Source organism: Octodon degus, unplaced genomic scaffold, assembly GCF_000260255.1.
Source record: "Octodon degus isolate 3935 unplaced genomic scaffold, OctDeg1.0 scaffold00017, whole genome shotgun sequence".
NCBI lineage: Eukaryota > Metazoa > Chordata > Mammalia > Rodentia > Octodontidae > Octodon > Octodon degus.
The window spans coordinates 12201852-12218472 of record NW_004524593.1 but is presented as its reverse complement, the minus strand read 5'-3'; the positions used below and the strand labels follow the sequence as shown (position 1 = coordinate 12218472).

Below are 16621 nucleotides of genomic sequence, written 5' to 3'. Positions count from 1 at the left end.
TTTTAAATGGCAGGATTTAAAAGTGAAACAAAGTGTAGTGGTAAACATTAGACTCATTTTTATTATTTTTATTTTATTTATTTTTTTTTATTTTAGGACAGGGTGTACAGGGTCTCACTGCGCAGATCCGATTCATAGTGATCCTTCTGTTTTCAGCCTCCCAAGTGCTAGGATTACAGGTGCATGCCACCACATGCAGTCTCAATTGCCATCTCATTGCCCCCCAGGGGCAGGGCCGGCACTGCAGGCCAGGGGATTGAACTCCCAGCCCCTGCATCTGCCTAAGCAGGTGCTTTAATCCACTGTAGACTCATTTTTAGAAAATACAGCCCTCTAACTCTGTAACTAGAAGAAGTTCTCGCATACTATTGTGTGCTTGAGACCTAGCCAGTGCTTGCCCATTCCTGTAAGTCTTGAGTTTTTGTCATGAGAACAGTAGCGTGGCCAGTGGGTATGTGGATTACAGGTAATGCAGAGAACTTGAAGAATAAAAATGGATGTTTCTATGCTAGAACATTTGCTACTTTTTAAAGTCAGCTTAAATGAGGTAAATTTAAGTACATTAAAAGTTACAAACTTTAAGTGTGCAGTTATATATAGTTTGACAAATGTATACAGTTGTGGAATCATCATAATCATTATACAAACATTTTTATCAAGCAGAACCTCCACCAGACCCCTTCCCTGCCTACAGGACCTGGCAACACTGATCTTTCTGTCATTCTAGTGTTTACTTTTCAAGAATGTTATGCAAATGAAGTCATAAAATATGTCTTTGGTGTCTGGCTCCTTTAAGCAGATTGCTTTTGAGGTTCATCTAGGTGTTGTATGTAACAGCAGCTGGTTCCCTTTATTGCTAGTATTCCTAGCACTCTTTTGTAAGGCTGTACCGCAATCTGTTTATCCATTTAGCAGGTGATGGGCATTTAGTTTCTTTCTAGTTTTTTCCTTGTGAATAAATCCTGCAGCCCTGTTTTAATAACTACCAAAATCATCTTTACTGCCATTGCAATTTGTAAAATAAGCCTATCTACAAACTTGGTTAAATAAGATCATCAGTGTTTTGAATGAGACTGAAAGAAAGCCATGTGGGGAAGACTGGGGTAGCTTTCCTTTAGAAGGTCCCAGATCCAGCTAGAATCATTTTCCTATGACCTGGTAGTTTTTCCCTTATGCCTTCCTATGAAGTCCCACATTTATCTTTATCCCTCCCAGTTTGAACTCCCTACAAAGGCAAGGATTATGTCTCATTTGACCCAGTGCCCAGCAATGTCTTTTACATAGTGGAATTGTGATAAATATTTAACAGATTGACATGAATTCTCTAGTCCTTTCCCTTAGATATCTAAGTGGTTTTTATTACTTCTTCTAGAGCAGTGATGGTGAATCTTTTGGAGGTGAGTGCCTAAACTGCAACCCAAAACCCACTTATTTCAAACTGCAAACACTATAATTACACCTGAATCCTGAGGTTTTAGTATAGAAAACACAACTCATACTTTAGCATCCTTTGTCTTAAAAAAAAATTAGAAAAAAAACATGGAACATGCATGCCATAGGCTCACCAACACTGCTCTGGAGTGTTATAAATAGGTTTTCCTGAGAAAAAATATTCTTGATTCTACCTTCACACTTAAAGTATTCGCTCTGTAATTGATGAGTAGATTGAAAATGCTTTATGGGCTTCAGAGATTTCAACACGGGCTGTTGTTTTTCGATTATAAAGTGAGAGCTTGATTTAAGGAAACAAATTGAGATTCCCTTTCGTTTCTAACCTTGTGAGGCTGTATAAAAAGCCAGGAAGAGCCTGCAAGGAGATTGGGCAACAGAGGAGGGAAGAGAAAGGAGAAAGGAAGAAGGAAAACAGCAATGTAGGCCGGCCAGATAGCTCAGCGGACTAAAGCGCCTACTTAGGCAGAGTGCAGTGGCCGGGTTTGTGTGCTGAGGCAGCAATTGAGACTGAGTGTAGTGGAGTGCACCTGTAATCCCAGTACTTGGGAAGGTGAAAACAGGAGAATCACTACAAATCCAATCTACGTAGTGAGACCCTGTAGACCCTGTCCTAAATGCATAAAAAAGAAAGAAAACAGTAATGTGCCATGTTTTTATGTGATGAAAATATGATACATTCTTTTAAATAGGGTAGAAATTGGGCAAGAAGTCAAGAAATGCAAGTTGAGCAGGAGATGTTAGCTTATGCCTGTAACCCCAGATACTCAGGGAGGCTACTGCAGGAAGATCAAAATTTGGGGTCAGTTTGAATAATTTGATGATTTAATGAAGTCCAGTCTCAAAATAAAAATAATAATAATAATAAATAAGAAAGGGCTGGGAATGTAGCTCAGTGCAAAGTACAAAGGCCCTGGGTACAAGTCCCAGTACTGCTAAGAAAAAATAACAAAAATACAAAACAAAGTAAAATAAACAAGAAAAAAAAATGTGTTGACATGTAACTCAGAAGCATTTCCATTGTAAAATTTGATGGCAAGATTGGCAACCCCTCAATGTTGGGGTCCTAAAAGTCCTAGTTTGTGATGGGTAGTCTCAAGTCTTAACTTTTTTTGATATAATTATTAATAATGCCTCTTTTCACACAAACACATATTGCTTTTGAACAGTGCATTTTATGATCACCCAACTATTAGGGAACTCAGAGGCCCAGGGCTCCCTTCCAGTGTCCCCTGCTCTGCCAAAGGTCTACTGAGTGAACGTCCCTAGAGCTATTCAAACTGCTTCCTCCTACAAGACAATCTCCAGCTGACAAAGCCAGGAACAAGCCCTCTTCTCTAAATGTCTGAATAATGTTTGCCTCCTTCATGTAAGAGCAGGTTCTCTAATTTCACTCAGAGGCCTCCCTCTTTAATAGCAGGGGTGTGAGAAAATCTCGCCATTTGACATTGAGTGCTCACTTTCTGTGTGTGAAGTGCTGGGCTGGGCTCAGGCCAGAACAAAACAGAGATTACAAAAGGAAGCGGACATGTGATCCAGTAACTACACAGAATCAGTGCTTCTTTTCAGGTGTGTACAATGTGTACTGAGGTCTTGGAGGGAATAATTAATTCAGGAGATGAAGGCCAGAGAAGGTTGTAGAGCTAATCCCTAGAGAAATAGTATCCATCATGCGGGGGATTGGATGATGGGCAGAGGGTATTCCAGGAGAGGAGACATGTGCAAGGATCTATAGCCAGAAAATGCCTGGTGTGATGGGGGAGGCAAAAAGTATCCTCGTCTGACTATCCATTTGTTGCAATATACTAGTTTGGAAGTAAGTGTGAGACAAGACCTTGGCCCACATCCAGGGGGTGTTGTTGTTAGAACGACCAGAAGGGACCTTATTTCACATTTAGTGTGGACCCCCGATGATTCCATTTGAGTGAGGTGTGGGTGTATTTTCATTCTAGAATTTTACACTACAACGTTACCACATGCATTGACCAATTTCAATACAGGCTTTCCTTATGTTGTTTTATAATTAGAAACCAGTGAATTGAAGTTCCACAGCGGTACATAGACTGGTAGTGATAGCTTTATGGAATTGTTTATTTTTAGTTTGGCAAAGGCTAGGCAGTAAATATCTCAATTAGTAAACTAAAGCAGCATGGATGAGAAATGCCCACAAGGAGATCAGGAGTTAGAAAAAACTATTCAGTTGAAGGAAACCCTCATGTTACTTACTTGAGAATCAACTCGTGTGAGTGTGTGTGTGTGTGTGTGTGTGTGTGTAAGCATGTGTGTCACATGTGTATCCATGAATGGCAAGATACAGTGTCAGTGTCCATGGTGCTGCCAGCAAGGAGGTATTATGCATGGCTTGGGTTCTAATTGCTTAGAAGTCCTCTCTTTAGGAACCACTGGGATTGGAAAATGGCCTGCTGAATAGGTCAACGTCCTATTGCAATAGGGTGGGATGTTATCATTGTCTATAGAAGCTCTTCACCCTGAAGTTTCTTTCAGTATGACCTAAGAGAAATTTTCTTCTGAAGTGCCAAGCTAAGTCACACATTTTAATACTTACATTCACATTATGTGTGAAAATATTTAATAAAAATATGCGTGTAGCACCATAGAATTCACTGGCCTATAGATAGTTTCCTGAAGCATATTTGAGATTCAATTTCAAATTTCAGAAGAAAATCATAAGTGGCTCTCAAAGCCTAAATTTTAAGAATGTAAATTTTACTTTAACTAGGAATTAAGTCATGTTCTTTGTACAATTCCAAGATCTTTAGGAAATATTGACCATATCAAAGATGAAAGATTAATTGGTAGCACAAAGCTATGAGAAATGTTGCAGGAAAAAAGGATATGTTTGCTTTAATACAAAAGATCACCTGTCCTGATTTTTAAATTTTAGAACTGAATTCTTCACTTCATTTGGACTCATGGTATGTATTTAACAGTGTAAGAAAAGTCCTTGGGAGTTTTCCTTCCTGGGGCTGGAGGTTGGATCTGTGCGAAGACTGTTCTTTTCTTACGCTTAACGATCTACTACCCATCAGCTCTCTGTGATCCATGGGGAAAATGATGGAGATTTGTGCATCTGCTGATTACATTTCTGTGTGTCTCCTCTCTGTTTCGCAGACTGGAAAAAGATAGCATTCAGCAGAGCCTTAGCAACGAAGCAAAGGCCCAAGCCCTTCAGGCCCAGCAAAGAGAGCAGGAGCTGACACAGAAGATACAGCAAATGGAGGCCCAGCATGACAAAACTGGTAGGTGGTAGGGAAAGATTAGAGCCTGGGCATTCGCTCACAAGCCGGGCCCACGCCTTACTGTGAAATGACATCAGGAACACCTGTAACCTTTGGCTGGCCGAAGGGAGCAGATGCTAACTACACCGGAGATTCCGAATTACATATTAGTTAGCGTTTAAAAGAGAAAATGGAAAGTATTGCCCACTGTCTGTTGATTTCAGAGTGCTGCTCTCACATCTGTTGCACCATCTGGATTATGAGTTTATTTACCTGTGTTCAAGAAACGTAAAGCTGAGAGAGACCACAACAAAGTAGAAAAACAAAGGGCTTGTTTTTGGCTGGGTTTTCAGGCACACATGTTATATAAAGAAAATAGCATCAGAAGCTCTGCGGGAAATGCTCTGAGCTTACAGTTAGAGTCTCCTGAATAGCATTGAACAGTTCCCACAGTACACACATTATAGCTACTCTAAAAGCCTAATGAGTTTGCTTCAGCATCCAAACTGGAGAAAAGCTTTAGCCATTAATCGGTTCTTAATTCACTGTCGCAGCTGGATGTAATTCAGTGGCTCCAAATTGATATGTTCCTTTATTTAATCTTTGCAGCTTCGAACATTTTTAGCATTTGTATGATTTCCCCACCTCCCCCAATCCAATCTAGAGTGATGTTTAATCCTTTGCATTCTTCAAGTTCTCACAACTGCTGTTAAAATTCACTAATACAAGGCATTGACCACAGCTGGCAGCTTGGCTAAAAATTGCCATCTTTCATCACATTGGCACTATTCTGCAGACAGAGTTGGCCAGCGACTCTTTACCTTTAATTTGAAAGTAAAATGCACTTTGAAAATAGGCAGTTTGATTTGTTCAGTCAGAGCATTATGTAGTTCCTTTCACTTTTGAGTTGTGTGTTCACAGACAGTGTTAGTCAAAACAAGACAGTGTCAGTCATTATAATTCCACACCACATACTTCATGCTGATTGTACTATTAAAACAAAAGTTTAATTGATCCTGTCTCTTCCAGAAAAATGTTGCTTAATTTTAGTGCCTTGATTTATTTTGCTTTGTATACTATGCTTTTTTGGCCATCATTAACTAAAATTGAAAGGGAATGAAGGGCCTATTAAACCTTATGCATACAGAGGTAATAGTCACCGTATTTATGTATATTGTGTTTGATGACACAGTAAAACATTATTCCTTAGTCCACAGGTGAAGAATTCACCAACATGAAATATATTAAATAATCTGTTTACTTATAAAGAAGCAAATGCCACAGTGACTCACAATTCCCTCTAGCGCTTTCAGTAGCGATTTTCTTCTCACAGCATTTGGCCAGAAGATATGAAAATTCACCAGATTCAGTAGATGTTTTTACACAAAAAGCACAAAGAACGAGTTACAGGATAAATGATTACTTTCCCCCATGCTAGCAAGAGCCCAGTGATCCAGAATCTTAGGCAGACTTAGGCAGAGCATTACATAAGAACTTTTAACTGTTAAATCACCTTATGAACGCTTTCATTTATTTTGCGTGTGCACACACACACACACACACACACACACCCCACTGCCCTCAATTTCTTTGACCAGATCTCCACTGAAGCACATGCTATTGACAAAAAGTTGCAGATTCTAAGGAAAATCATATATCCCACCTTCGTAATTAGAGAAGTGTATACAGGATTCAAGCGGGGGAGGTGCTGGTAAACTGCTCAGATGTGAAACAGAAAGCATGAATTACAGTGTAAAAGAGAATTCCTCTGTGATTTTAGTTTTGAATTATCTGGTTGTGATATTTTTGACAGTTTATAGTAAAATTGTCAAAATAAAAATATAATATCTTGCATGTTACAAAGATATAAGCATCCATGACTCCACTTGAGGTATTTGACAATTTATGAACATGGTAAACTAAAATGTTACAGCAAGCTGATATGATCAAAAATGTTGCTGGTGTATAATTCTATTAGAAAAATAAACATTTCACATGATTCTGTGTCTTACCAGATAATACCTTTAAATTAGGGTACTGAGAGTGGTCTAGTGGCTTCTAGGAAATATGTAGTGATCTAAAAGCACTTTACTGCTTTACATGTGGAAGCATTCAAAGGTACAGCAATAAACGTGATGTTGTTGGGGGTTTTTTGTTGTTCCTAGAAAATGAACAGTATTCGTTGATGACCTCCCAGAACACATTTTTGATAAAGTTAAAGGAAGAGTGCTGTTCACTAGTCAAGAAACTGGAGCAGATCTCTAAAAAAAGCAGGTAGGTGAAGTTGCACAATGCTTTCAGACCACTGTTTGGTTACTGTCATTTTTTTCTTTGAAAATCAGCATCACCAGTGTTAGAACATACTATTAAAATTAGCTACCTATAGATATATCTCCTATAAAAATATTTTCTCTGTTTTCTTATTCTCTGATATTTTCTGAACTATCTATACAAACACTTTGACATTTTTCATAATTATCTATTCATACAAGTATTTGACTGCTTTAATGTTTAGAATTGAAATACAAAGTTTCAGAATATCAAGGTTAAAGTAGTAGTTATTCTATAAAGGACACAGTAAATCAAGCAGTTTTAAAGTCTACTAGTATAGTTAACATATCTTAATCTATTAATGCAATCCTCTGTGAATGCACAAAAGTTATCTGTAGACCAAATGATTCGAGAAATTAAAGAGATAAAGGTGCTTGATACACATTACTTAATTCTCACGACGACTCAGGACAGGAATTCTTGTCTTCTTTGATAGGGAAATCAAAATACTGGTTTAAATAACTGTTGAGTCAGAGAACTACGTTTCTTACCAACGCATTTCTGGTTCCAATGTCAACAGTCTTTCTTACAGTAGTCACAATGTTTTATGTCTACTACTACGGAAAATTCAGGTCAGCTGGGTATGGTGGCAATCTTGGCAACTTGGGAGGCCAAGACAGAGGACTATTTATGCTCAGGACTTTGAAGCCAGCCTGGGCAACATAGAGAGATCCCTTCTCAGAGGAGAGAAAAGAAGAGGGACAGGGAGAGGGAGAGGAAAGGGAAGGTAGGAGAAGAAGGAGGAGGATGAAGGGAGGGAGAGAAGGAAGGAAGGAAAGAGAGAGAAAAATGAGAGAATTCAGGCAACAGTAGCAATGATAAGAACTGTTATGAAGGAAAACTTAACCTTTACATTTGTATGCAGCTGGCTTACTGGGCATTTAAGAGCTAACCTGAGGACTGGGGTTAACCTGTACTATGTGTTGCTGGGCCCCCTTTTCCTCCTCTAATATCCCCAAGGTCCTCTTCTAGAACTTACTCCCTCCTGGCCTAGTGAAATTGAACTTCAGCATATCTTCAGTTTTCCTTGCTTCTGGTTCCCCCAGCTCCTGACCACTACACGTTATAAGTGGAATTGTTGCTTTGTATTTGACATATAGGTGGCACTCAATACATATATGTTGAGTGAATGAATGAATGAATGAATGAATGAACGAATGAATGAACGAACTAAACAAACTGACTTGTCTTCTGTCAGCCTGTTCCCTTAGGGCGACAGGCAACGTGTAGGAACAGATGTTTTATAATTCAAAAAACGGTAGGTTTAGATCTTGGTTTGCCATTGAACTGTGTAGCTTGGGGCACATTGCTTGATCTCTCCTAACCTCAGCTTCTCCATCTGTAAGAATGTTACTAAAACTGTTACAGTATTATTATAGGAAAGAGAACTGCGTGTGCGGATAAGCAGACACCCAGGCATGGCTTCTTATAGCAGTGTCCCTCAGAGCCCTCCTGGACACCAAAGTCTGCAGATGCTCAACTCTGGTGTTTAAAATAAATGCAGAATACACAAATACGTAGGTCCACCGTGTGAAGCACCGGTGCAGCGCTAACCCATAGCAATACACATAGCTGCTGCCGCTGTCATTGGTTATGTGTCTTTAAGGGTTTTGACTGATCATTTGGCAGACACTTCACCAGATTCCTACTGCCTTTTCCAGGGAAGGTCTCAGTTCTGTTTTCCTCATAGACAAAGTCTACATCACAGTGAAAACCTGTTAAAGGGCAAAGCAGCCACAAGAAAGGATGGATCTGGTTATGTTGCAGGTCGCATTCTGGCACTTGGTTTGATAAATCTGATGAATTAAAATGAACACCTATTATACCTACACATTGATTCAAAGCTAAGCCCTGGCAAGTGATAAATATTTGACCAATTACTATTTTTTAAACTTTTAAGATTCTCTAAAAGCTTTCAAAACAACAGGAGTAAGTAGGTTAAATTGTAATTTTTAGGGTCATCTGTTTGCCTTTAATCTTTTATCAATTTAGTCTTCTTTCTCCCCAGCTTTATAATAAACATTTTCAGCAACTCACTTATGCCAAATTTAGCATTCTACTTTCATATAACCATTATTTTGAAACCAGCTATAAAACTTGAAGGACTTAGCGTGTTTCTTTTTAAGTAAAAATTGTAAAAGTAATAAGCCTTGTAGAAGCCTTCCCAGAATGTGCTTCTTTATTCCCTGTACCAAATGTTTTGGGTAAATAACTTCCCCATTGCTTTAAACTTTAGAAAATGTTCTGAAGTTTGGTCACTCTGGCAACTCAGTCTCCAAAATAATCATCTAATCCATATGATAACCATGGTCCAGATTTTCCACATAGTACCACAGTAAAATTTTCTCTGAAAGCTGGTGTATTTGCTTTATATTGACCAATAATTTAAAGCACATTTTATGCCTGCCTTTCTTTAACATCACCATTTCTCAAAGAGTTGTAAGTTATTCAAAATGCCACCCTAACCAAATGGACTCCTACTATTTAAAATCAGCTTTTTTATGCACAGATCTAGTCACTGGACTAGAGCCCCTGCAGAATCACTAGGAAAGCTGGCAGCCTGGGCACGCCATGCCCGGATCTTCATCCTCTGTGCCCACCCTCCTGCTAGGCTGCTCTGTGAAAATGTTTCGAAGTGGTACCTCTGAGCGTGTGTCTGTTGTGTGTGTCCTCCCCAAGTAGAGCGCAAGTCGCATTGTGACCGTGAGGCTTGCTTCTGTTCTCTGGAAGCCTCCAGAGTGATCAGCACTGTTCCTGCTGCACTGTGTATTCCACACGGTGCGTGGAGTGGTGTCTGCAACCCCAGGCTTTGTGAATGGCACGCACGCTAAAACCATTTTAAAACCCAAAATGAAATGCCAATTCTGTGCATTTTTATAGCTTGCTTTTGACCATCAGGCAAGAGAATTAATTCCATTTTGCTTTTAATTGGCACAAGGCAGACATTCTGGCTGATTTTAGTTGAAGCACAGATAAACTTTAGCTCACCCTTCCTTCTGCATTCCCCAGTACTCTCAGAGCTTGTTGCAGTTATAAAGTTGTTTTTCAGGGAGGTAAATGGAGATATTTAAATATCTTTGGTGCAACTGTGATTTTTCTTGATCAAAGTGAAGGAAGTGTTCCCTCTCCCCAGGCTCTTAGATGAATCAGCAGTAAAATAGCAGTGCAATTTGCAATGTGATCTAAAACCCGGCCTGGGAAGAACTCGAAAGGTTGGGCACTGGCTGGGAATGAGCTTCTGCCAGCAACGGAGTGGAGATCCCGTGTGCTGGAGACCAAGTATGTGCTAGAGCTTAGCCTCTCTCCATTTGCGCACTGAAAGAACAGGAAAGCACAGAACCGGGGCTCCGTGGCTTTGCTTCTCTTCTTTCTTTTCTGTCATTGTCACTTTCTGGGTTGCTAGGCTTGTGGATTGATGTCTAACACTGCCCATTGTGTATTTGTAATTTGCGTTTTGTAATTAAGAGGAACAATGGGAGTCCATGGGGTCTCGTTATATATAATGGTTGGTTTAATTTGTTTCACTTCTATCTTGTTAATTGTAAATTGATCATTAAGATTTGAATTCTAATCTGTCACCAGGGTTGTGAGTATTGAAGCTAGAGCAATGATCCTGGTTTTAATCACTGATGATGAGAAACAAATTTTATAATTTTGCTACATATTGCAGTTCATATATTTTAACACTGTATTTTATGGTGTTATAAATATTGTTAAATGACTTTTAGTGTAGTTTTACTGTGTGGACTATAATGTATAAATTATATTACTGTTTTGGCAACAGTAGGTATCCAACTGTGTGAGTTTAATTGAAGTAAAGAATACACACCCGGTTGAACTATATTTTTTCCCCTGCATTTTTAGATGATGTTACGTTGGGACAAAAATTATTTTCTATAAGATGGCTTATATTGGCCTTCTGCTAATTGTTACCAAAAGTCAAACCAGAATCTAAAAGAGTTAAAAATTAAGGTGTCAAATTTTTGCTTTTAAAAGCAGTTATCTTGTGGGAGTTGTGTAATAATAAACTTGTCATTGAAAAAAAAAAAAGCAGTTATCATTATAATCCGAATTACAGTAGTAATGCATCTTCTATTTCATGCAAATGCAATTACACAATGTGACTGTTATAGAAAAATGCGGGGGAAAGTCCATGATTCTGTAAAGCCAGAAATTACCTAAATTTTCTATGAAAATGGATAAGAGTTAGTTATATGAACTAAGACAATCGTGCCACAAATATATCTCAAAACTAACATAGAAAGTTGTAAGTTTGTATATGTATTTTTTTAAATTTACAAATCATAATTCTGACTATATCTTGAGCTCTACAGAGCTAAAGGGCAATGTTTATACACATGTAACAAACTTTAGTGGTCAAAATGGTAGTTAGTAAGAAAATTATAACTATAAATAAAGAAAAATATGCAGAGCAGAAAAAGATTGCTACAGTAACACATGTTATAGTAATACACACTTTAGAAATAGCACTCATATTTTTGATTATGTGAGACATCTTCAAGATTGGGAACTAGGAAAATACAAAGAATTAAGGAAAAAAATTCCGGTGGTGTTACTGTTCAGAGATAACTATTGTTACCTTTTAACACATTTCTTTTGAGTCATTTTCTGTGTGTATGTAAATTTATTATGTGCACAGACATTTATATTATGATTGAGATTATGATAAATGCAGTTTTGCATCTGCTTTTTACTTAATATCTCATTAATGACCATTTTTCTACATCAGTAAACACTCTGGAAACAAAACTTAATTGAATCATCTATTTCCAGTTTTTAACTTTTATGAACAGTATGACAATCATTGTACAAAATTCTGAATTTTTGTTAATTCCTTTAGTAAAAAAGTCTCAAAGAGGATTGCTTATCTAAAGATTATGAATCCTTTTAAGGGTATTATTGTGTGTTACTTAAGTATTATACTAAATTCTGTTCACTATATATGTATTCATATCAGTATGTGACATTAGAAAGAGAGTTGTGTTTTTTTTTGGTTTTTTTTTTTGTTTGTTTTTTAAGTGAGAGGCAGTATTGCGCAGTGGGTAAACTGCACCTTTAGAGTTGGAAAGACTAGCTTATCACCATTTGGGTCACCTTAGGCAAATTATTGAGCTTCATATTGATATCACAGAGAAAAGGAAATGAACAATTATCTTCTCAGTAAACTGAGCTGATTAAAAGATGGATTCTACTATTTGGTATAGAGTAAGCATGTAAAAATTATCTGGTTTTATGATGCATACGTTTGAATAATATTGAAACTAAATATTTTACAAATATTTATTGACCCCTTCTGTTTCTTCTTCTGCAGATCTTTTTCATGTCCTTTGTACTTTCCTGAATTATAATTATATTGCCGTGATATTAGTAGTTTAATGATGCTTGCCATTTTGTTTGTCTTATTTTTGGTAAATACTTTCCTAATTATTTTCTTAAAATTAACATCTCTAAATTTAGAACAGCTTCAAGTTCACATCCCAACCAACTTCCTCACCTCTCAATATTTATATTTTTCCTTGTATTAAATTTTTTAAAATAAAAATAACTTTTTAAATGTGTCCATGATAAGAATTCATAAAATATGAAAAGGGCAAATATTGCTGACTATACTATCCAGAAATAATCAATATTACTATTTGATGTGCATGTTAAAAATATTCAAATTATTAAATGGGATTATATACATGCTAATTTTTAATGTTTTTCCTTTCTCAACAGTGCCATATTTTAGGCCAATAAGCTACAGTAATAAATAGCCTTATAATCATAGTACTATCTTGGTTTCCCAGTATAAAAGTCATCTAATCGGTTTCCTATTGATAGATTTCTGAGTTAACTTTCCAGATACTCAGTTGCAAAGCAAACTTTTTTTTTGTAGAAACAGTACTATAATATATATCCTACACAAATCTAAGCTTTTTCAAATAATATGTAAGATTTTTAATGTGCGAAAGTTTTATATTTCCATATTGTTGAATCTTTTTTCTTTTGTGATTTTTTTCCTTTAGAAAACACATACTTGCGTGCAGAGTTGCTGACAACAAATAAATGTTCTGTGCTTTTTCCTTCTCTTGCTTAAGAGTATCATTTCTTCTTTTAGAATTTATTTTAATGTATAATTTAATAAAGATATTAATTTTGGAAGGAGTGCTAACTTAAATTTTTATTATACCTACTTCTAAATTATTTTACATTATATGTGACTTTTAAAGGCAAAACAAATTATTGATTCAAAGAGAATATTTCAAATACGAGTAAATTCTTATTTAGAAAAACAAATGTAGATGGGTACTTGATCTGACCTGAAAAATGAGATAAGCTATGTTCTCACTTAATATCTAGTAAGAAACATGAGAGTTAGAGCACAGTTCAAAAGAATAAATTATAAACTAATGTATGCATACAGGTATAATGTATGCATAGAGGTAGTTTCAAAAAATGTGCTGACATATTGAGAACTGCAAGATATTAATCTGTACAAACTTCCTGCGGGATGACACTTGAAAGGAGATAAAAACAAAATGAGGGATGAGGTGAGAGTGCTTCATTCATGTGAGCACTTGCTCTTCGGGTAAGATTTCCCTTAGCAAATCCAAATCCTTTACTGACAGGAAAAAGACAAATATTACTTAATAGAAAAATCTTTCCTTGGGAGGATATCAATTTTACATCAAAAGTCTATAAACTTGAAGAAATAAGCTAATCATTAACCTAGACGCTATTGATAATACAAAAGAATTTTAATCCTTTTCTAGCTGTTGAGGCAGTCGGGCATGAGGAGGTGGTAGCAGTGAGTAACAACGGAGAGCTTAATTTTAAAAAATGACAAGGATACAGTTTTTCTTGGGTAGGTATCTTTCTGATCTGCCAATTTGGAGGCTTGGGTTGTCATCTACAACACTGAAAACTTGGTATGTGCCCCAGGGAACATCAGCTATCACCAGCGAGGGTACTTTGATCCCAAATGAAATAGGGGAATGGTACCTGACTCAGCAGAGTAGTGCGAACTAAACTGATCTGCTCTCAATTCCAGAAATACCTGGAAGACAGAGGTAGCATATAAGAGGTGAAGCCATACTTGTGGAGTCAGTCTGCACCTCTTGCAGCCAGATGACCGCTCCTCCTGTACCCAGAAGGCTAGGGCCTTCCTCTCTGAAGAGGTTAAGCCGGGGGGCTTTGGCTACAGTAGGGGCACAGAAATTAGAATAGAGGTTGTAAGAGAAAGTTTGCACACTGAAAGGTGAGAGTCTCACTCTCTTTTTCCACCTACCAAGGGTCATGGACAATCTAGATTGTACCCAAGAGCAGGTTCATGCTAGAGGATCTTCCTATTGGAAGCAGAATGGCGACAGTAAGAAGAAAGACAATGTTAGGCTGGGGAGATGGCTCAGTAAAATAAGCACTTGCCTGGCAAGCACCAGGATCTGAGTTCAATCCCCAGTTCGGCAAAAAAGAAAAAAGAAACGACAGTGATGTTTGGGCAGTCTCCTACTAGAAGAGATGACTTCCTACTCAGCCACCCCCTAATTTGGAGAAAATAAATGTACACAGTGCAAATAAATTACTAGGATAGCAAGAACCAGTATTAAAGTAGTCATAATAATGTAAATACTAATGCTAATTGAACCTCAGCTGAAAGTCTAGAAATTACACTAAAAGCTGGAGAAGGAAAAAGAGCAAGGAGGCATGTAAAATAAAATGAATCTTCATCTACCATAATAAGTCAATAGATATTTCTTAATTAATGGAACAAGAATTAGTGGTCTGAACACATCTAGAAATGTGGAAGTCAATGTCAGAAGAAAAAGTTTTTCCAAAACTGATAGCATTGTCACGTCTTAGCTTGATTTTGAAGAGTCACAAGACAAAAGACTGTTGTTTTTCATGATCGAATTTGTATTATCCGGGGTTTTCTAGAGAAACAGAAAAAAAGTGAACTATTGACTGATTGTTTTGAGACCTGAATTGATCATGATCTAGAGCATTCAATACTTAGAGGAGGAGAAGAAAGGGAAAGAAAGAAGAAAGAAAAAAAATAAGTAAAGTAAAAGAATTTATTGTGAGATATTGGCTTCTGCCTCTGTGAGAGCTCAGTAAGCCTGGAGAACCCAGGAGGAGTTGTGGCCCAAGTGTAGAAGCAGCTGGCTGGCAGGATTCCTTCTTGCTCCGAGGCAGCCTTTGTTCTGTTAAGCCTTCAGTGGCCTGAAGAAGTCCTGTCCACATCATGAAGTATCATCTATTTTACTCAAAATCCACTGCTTTAAATGTGAACCTCATCCATAAAACACCTTCACAGAAACATCCAGAATAATGCTTGGCCAAACATCTGGGCACTGCAGTGCGGCCAAGTTGATACATAAAATTAACTATCACAGAACTATTTGATATTCAACCATATGCCATTAAATTGGCTATGTTAACTAAAAGAAACTCTGCTATAGAAATGAGGCCTGGGACTGTTTCTTCAACAGCTTGATGGCTGGCCTATAGTAAGCACTCGGTAAATATTTGTTAAATGAATGATGGTCTTTGTAAAAATAGTTGATCATTATAATTTTTGAATTGTTTTTTAGGGGAAGCATTTCTATCAGAGCACGTTATTTGTTTATTTTTTCAAGCACTTGAGTTGCTACTAGATTCTCTGGAGTTTCTGAAAATTTTACATAAAATAATTTTCTTATGCTAATGTGTTTAAGCCTGACGTTTAAGAAAGGGTTATATAATAAAGACAAGCTCTAGTTGTAAGAACTTTTAATGCTTGTTATTTCTGTGTTTTAACCTCTCTAGATCTGAAATAGCTCTGCTGAGTCAGGAAAAAATGTATACAGATCATAAACTGGAGAAGTTACAGAGGAGAAATAATGAATTGGAGGAGCAGTGTGTCCAGCATGGGAGAGTGCATGAGACAATGAAGGAGAGGTAATAAAGCTGTACCGATCAACTGAGATGTCATATATTGAATGTGCTTGATTCACCACAAGAGAATTGCTACATAATTAGTAGAAATTGGGATCATTATGCACTCCAGGGATATGCGCAAAATCTAATGCTTTTGTGTATTTATACTTCCTCAATGTAGCTTGTTCTTATTATATGTGGAGAAGAGAGAATGATTCATTTTTACTAAAGACATAAAATTAGATTTAACATGGAATAGTGGAGGGATGCCATCTACCTCTGAGGTATAAGTTGGTAGTATTGTAGTATAGGAGAATTTCACTATTTTTATTCTATGAACTGGATTTTATGTGGTTTTTTGTAAGATAAAACATACAGTAGACTTAAAGAGATTAAATATTTCATCAGCGATTACTAAAGTCAAGATTTGACTCCAAATTCTTTGCCTCTTTCTTATGGTGTCACTTTGAACAAGTCTCCCAACCTGTCTGAGCATGTTTCTTCAGCCATATATTCATGCTTGTAATGCTCATTTTGATCTAAAGATCAAGTAAAAGCACCTGTTAAATGTCATCTCCTAAATAATAACCACCTACTAAATGTCATTAAGCAACTATTACTTGCTTCTCTGGATTTAAAAAACTCAGAAACAGAGACTAATAGTATTCTCAAAGTTGCAGAGG

General features: G+C 37.1%; 1 protein-coding gene across 5 annotated transcripts in view; it reads left to right on the top strand.

Annotated features, from left to right (window-relative positions):
• Sdccag8 (serologically defined colon cancer antigen 8) overlaps positions 1-16621 on the top strand; it is a 220526-nt gene that overhangs the window by 141202 nt on the left and 62703 nt on the right. For 2 of the 5 annotated variants that reach the window (XM_004626832.2, XM_023710181.1), the window contains exons 14-16: positions 4582-4709; positions 6854-6962; positions 15828-15959. In XM_004626832.2, the coding sequence (XP_004626889.1) occupies positions 4582-4709; positions 6854-6962; positions 15828-15959 (369 nt within the window). Of the gene's footprint in view, positions 1-4581; positions 4710-6853; positions 6963-8230; positions 8278-10152; positions 10299-15827; positions 15960-16621 lie in introns of those variants that run through there. The other 3 variants (XR_002820166.1, XM_023710183.1, XM_023710182.1) reach the window with 3 other exon arrangements.